Below are 5,196 nucleotides of genomic sequence, written 5' to 3' on the forward strand. Positions count from 1 at the left end.
CTAAGCAATAGGAGCTGTAGTATGTTCTAATCATCCTTGTAAACTCGTAATAATGAAACCCATGGGGTTGTTGGTGTGTACCCATAGCATTAGGAACTATGGTATGATGCAGCTGATCTTTTTAATCCAACATGATAGTTCCTATCTCATTATGTACTTGGTGGCTGCCACATTTTACAGTAGTCACAGTTGTCTGACAGAAATTATGATGGCTTTATCCTATGGGTTTTTGTTGTTGTTAGATGAACCACAGTCTCAAGACAAAGTAGAAGTCTAGTATTAGCAAAACAGTTTTAACAGAGTAAGTTGACAGGTGACGAGAAAATTTCACCACTTACTTAAAGGCATGGAAGTTATTAGTTTATGAAGACTGAAATGTGTCTGAAAGTGTTAGCACATGCTGACAGTTTGGAAATTGTTAAAATAAGTAGTAGTGGCCACTTGTTTCTTTCTTATTTGATCAAACAAAAAAAATGCTCTAGATATGCTTACAATATCTTACGGCTAACAGTTGGTGCACAGTGGGGAAAAGAAGTGACTGCCATCAGTACAACTGAAAAGACACTGTATATATGCTTAATTTTGCTGGCGGGCCAACTCCCTCTACTCTTTGTGTTTAGGGACTGGAAAGCCCCCTACTTGGGCACTCTGTGTGCTGCTTTTGATACTGGAAATCTACAAATTCTGTATATGCTTACTTGCTATTTGTTTGTTTTCTATGAGGTGTCTAATGCTCACTAGATGCAACGATGTAAGTAGTATGCTAAATCAGTAGGCTAACAGGAGCATTTAGTGCAGCACATCCTCTAAGGAGCTTGTCTACTGCCTGATGGCTGGGAAGGGTCTGTTGGTACAAAAAGTAGCTCTTGATACAGTTAAAAATGAGTAATTTTTTTTGTTGTTGTTGCCTCTAAGAAACCCCATTCATGTGGATCACTGCAGGAAGGGACTGAGCTGTACCACCTAATGCCTTGAATAGGGCTGAGGGCAAATGGGTTAAGGGGCTGCAGAAGGACGGGTGGGAAACTTGTTCAAAGTTTGACTTAATCTTGATTTCCTCTCAGATTACCCCAAGTACAAGCTCTTCCGTATTTGGCGAAATGATGTGCTGTCAGGCCTGGGAGCTCGGGTCACAATTGACAGCTCAGTAAAAATATTATGACTGCTTAAGTGTTAAGTGAATAACAAGAAAAATCCTTGGATGTGGCATGTCACTGCTGCGTTACTACAGTGGACTACATATGTTAAGGGTGAAAGAATGCAACATCAGAATGGGATTGTGGAAGACTTTGAAATACTTGGTCACTTTCTTAGCCAAAACTCTTACTCTCTTACTACGGCAGCGTCTCTGGTTTTATTTCAAACTTTTACATCACTTTCAGGGGATCTGTGGTGCTCTAGCTGTTGTGGTAAGCGAGGGAGGAAGTCATCATCAAGGAGAAACAAAAACTACTTATTCAAAACCAGATTATTTTTTTCCCCCCCTGTGATTGCTGAATAGGCAGAAGTCTTTGACAATTAAGTGGCACTCAAATTCCCACTATACTAAAGCTCCACTAATGTTCTACAAGAGAGTGGAATATAAGGGCTGAGTTGAAGAAAAACTTAAAATTTTGTAAGGCCTTTAACATTCTGGAGCAGTAAGGTCCTATAAATACTTCACAGAAGACTTCTGTCTTCATGACTCTACAGTTTTTTGCCTGCTTCTGGATTTTCAGTCAAGATCTGGAGCAACTGGTTTCAGAGTTGAGAACAACTTGTTCTGCTTCCCTCTGTTAAGTCCCTGCTTTCTCAGTTCCATCCTCCTGCTACTTCTGGTGATTGTTTTGATGCTTTTGGGTCTTGGCTACTGGGAAATACCTAGTTACAACCGTAAGACATGCCCACCCCCAAATCTTGTGGGATTGTTATAGCAACATATTCTGGAAGGCTGCAGCTTCCAACTCCAAACAATGCTGAAATAATCTCGAATGTCACGCTGCCAAGCCTTCCTCCTAAAAAGATGTACAAGTCTGGTATATGAGGCACGGAGTCAAAGCTGAAACAGAAGGACTATTAGCCAGGATTTGTGGTCATGACAGTTGCCATAAAATAGCACATCTGCTGTTGATGATCTGTAAACCAGAAGGGAAACAAGGCCTAGTTAAACTCTGCCAAGTGTCTTAATAACCTTAAGTAGAAGGTAGCATACAAATTTAAGATCTTAAACTAAAACTGGTTCACCTTCATTCCTAGAGGCCTGCGATGGAATAGGTCTTATGAAATTCCTATGGAGGATGATGACAGCTTTGAGTACAGCTCAGTAGCACAATATGGTCAGCTATGTACACAATGTAAGTTTAGCAATCCTGGAGTGTGTGAAGCTATTTACAAAAACTGACAACTTTTTTTTCTCAGAGTGAATGTGACTCTTACCCAGCTGCTCCTTGGTCAGGTACTTTCAGGAAATCCAAGCTTTGTGGTTGCTGCGAAATCTTTCCTGATCCTCCTGACAGTTGCTGTGGTAAAGTTGGTCGTGTCATATTTGTATACAGGTTTTTCTGATTGGCCCGTTGATTTCCTGGGACATGGGGAAGTGGGACAAACTGTGGAGGATTTATTACTCCATTTTGCTGCTGGCCTAGAAGGAAATAAAGTGTGAACACACCCAATCCAAGCTACAACTGAATAAAGGTAAACTTTTCCTGATGTTGATGACTCAGCTGTCAGTGAGACTTGGCTGCCAAAGAACTTGAAAACACAATAATGTTGAAATGTTAAAGTGTCATTTATACACAGTTTCAGCTCTGCTGGTTATCGATTTTTGTGTTCACATCTTCATGGACTTGTGCTCAAGTTTGAGATGGGTGCCTTGAACATTACAATCAAGCAAGCGGATCAGCTCTCGGCTGAATTCAACCTTATTAACGTTAGCTAGCATGTAACCACCACACCTCTATCTAAAACACCGCATAAAATTTTATCCAGGTAAGGGTTGATTGATCTAAAGCTAGCTAAAATTGCTGAAGGTCTCTCCTTCTTTTAAAGTTCAAACTCCATCCAATTCCCTTGAACCCTGGGGTAGACTGTTTTTTAAGTTAAGTTGCTATAAATATTTGTCTATTTTAAAAAGCAAAGGCTTTTTTTGGTGGTTTTGTTTCCTTTTTTTTTTTTTAAAAAAGCCTTGCTGCTACTTTGATAGCTCAAAAGGAGTTTGAATTTTCTAGGTGATGACAAGGGTAAATGTCTTTAAATAATTACACCTCTAACTTGAATTTAAAACAAACTGACTCGTGTCTGAGCTACTTGCAGGATCAGGGCCTAAGGAGCTCAATTCTGGCATGCTTTATATTCCTAAAACCCCCACTGAATAAAACGGGAGCTATGCTTATATTAAAAATCAGAGTGGTTAGTGCTGTGGGTGATCCTTTCCTTTTTGCCTTGTGATTACACCTGTTGAAAATTAGCAGAATTAATAAAGTGGAGAAGTCATAATTGTGACACTTGGAAAAAATGTACAGCATTCAACAGCTGGTCTGTGCTTCTGATATTCTCTTGATACGGTGGTAAGGCTTAAGTAGTCAAAAACTGGTACGTAAAGCTCACTTTGGGACCCAAGCTAGTATGGCACATACATCATGGTTCTATAAATGAGGGTCTGTTTACTAAAATAGACTTTCCTTGCTTTAACTCATCCTGTATAAATATTTACTATCTGTGTTTGCAGACAGGTCAACTCCTTTAACTACAGTAATTTCCTACTTTACTACAAGCAGTTCTTGCAGATCATGTGGTCTTGGTTGGATTCATACGGCTCTGAGGTTTCACTAGGATTGGGAATCGTCTAGTTAACTTGGTGACCAAGACCGGTTGCACACGCAACTTATACCATTAGCATTGTGCTTCTCAATAAACAGCAGCCAACTGAAAGAGAACCCTTTGTTTAAAACAAAACAAAAAAACCAAAAAACTCTGGGAGTGCAAGTAATAAAAGTACTTGGGAAGTGTTGGGTCAATGGAATATTGTTCTCCTCTCTGAGTTCGCAGGCTAGATTAATTGTATCTCCGAAGGGCAGAAGTGAAACACCCTAATGACATCACTCCCATGCTGAAAAAGCCATGCTGGCTTTCTGGCACAGTTGATATGCCTCAGCATTCAGTGTACACAAAAAGTTGTTACTCAACAGGGTAGGACAATGAGACATAAATTGCCTTCTATTGTTTATTGGCACTGAAAGCAGTTTCATTGCAAAGCACTGTCTATGGCTTGGTAAGTATATAGTGTTTACCCTAGAAAGGAAAGTGGAAAAGGCTACGGGGTTGGTTTTAGATTCAGTGTTTTGCACTAAGTGGCTGAACGTGACGGCATCCACGACAACCAGGCTATCTCTGCAATACCAGTTCGGTTGGCTGCAGACTCCAACAATACACTTCATAAAATGCCTACAATGTATGTTTTCCAGACAGGATCTTTTGAAGAGGATTTGAAACCTTTACTATGATTTTTTTAATGGGTAAAAATTACCAGATGACAAGAGTAAAGTGAAAGCTGGAATATGGAATTTTGGTTTTGCCTGAGGCTAAGCGGACTTACCAGGAGGCGGTGGTGCTGCTCTCATAGGGTAAGTCTGACTTTGAGACCTGTTGGAATACCCTCTACTTTGGGTAAGGTTCCGTCTAGTAGGACCTAAAAGAAACCAGCAATGTTTTGTTACCCTTTCACAATGACATTACTTAGCTAAGTCCTCCTGGCTGCCAGACCCCTCTTCTGTGATCAGAAAGAGCTGCTCTTTGGGAATAATGAATCTGACTCCTACAGTGTTGGGCCAGTTGTGTTAATGCTTTAGGTGCAACATGGATGACTTGGGCATATTCTCCTTTTTGTGATCCAGTTCAGCCACAGGATATAAAGTAAAGCTGTCTCAAGACTACAGTAAATGAGGCCCAAAAGACTGTTAGCTTTATGAACTTGTTTATAAACTGTGGACAGCTGGCACAGTAGTCATTTTGACTATACTGTTTCTGATCAACAATTAGTATGAGAAGGTGGTAGGACATGAAACCCGAAAGGGTGGTATATTTGCAGCTCAATCTTTGGTGATGTACAGAGGTTACCTTTCCTCATATTGCAACCTGTCCTGTCCTGATGCAGACCTTTCTTCATCAGCCAGACTGTAGGAACTGCAGGAGCTCAGAGCAGACTGAAAGACTCTTTCC

At 40.5% G+C, this 5,196-nt stretch overlaps 1 protein-coding gene across 1 annotated transcript in view; it reads right to left on the minus strand.

Moving 5' to 3' along the window:
• Nucleotides 1-2,415: 2,415 nt before the first annotated feature.
• Nucleotides 2,416-5,196, minus strand: part of MYO1E (myosin IE) — a gene marked incomplete at its 3' end in the record, with an annotated part of 53,520 nt that continues 50,739 nt past the window's right edge. The window contains exons 25-26 of the mRNA XM_010283422.1: nt 4,574-4,666; nt 2,416-2,620 (exon numbers count right to left, since the gene is read on the minus strand). Coding sequence (XP_010281724.1) covers nt 2,416-2,620; nt 4,574-4,666 — 298 coding nt within the window. The remainder of the gene's footprint in view (nt 2,621-4,573; nt 4,667-5,196) is intronic.

The sequence above is a fragment of the Phaethon lepturus genome, unplaced genomic scaffold (genome assembly GCF_000687285.1).
Source record: "Phaethon lepturus isolate BGI_N335 unplaced genomic scaffold, ASM68728v1 scaffold32933, whole genome shotgun sequence".
Lineage (NCBI taxonomy): Eukaryota > Metazoa > Chordata > Aves > Phaethontiformes > Phaethontidae > Phaethon > Phaethon lepturus.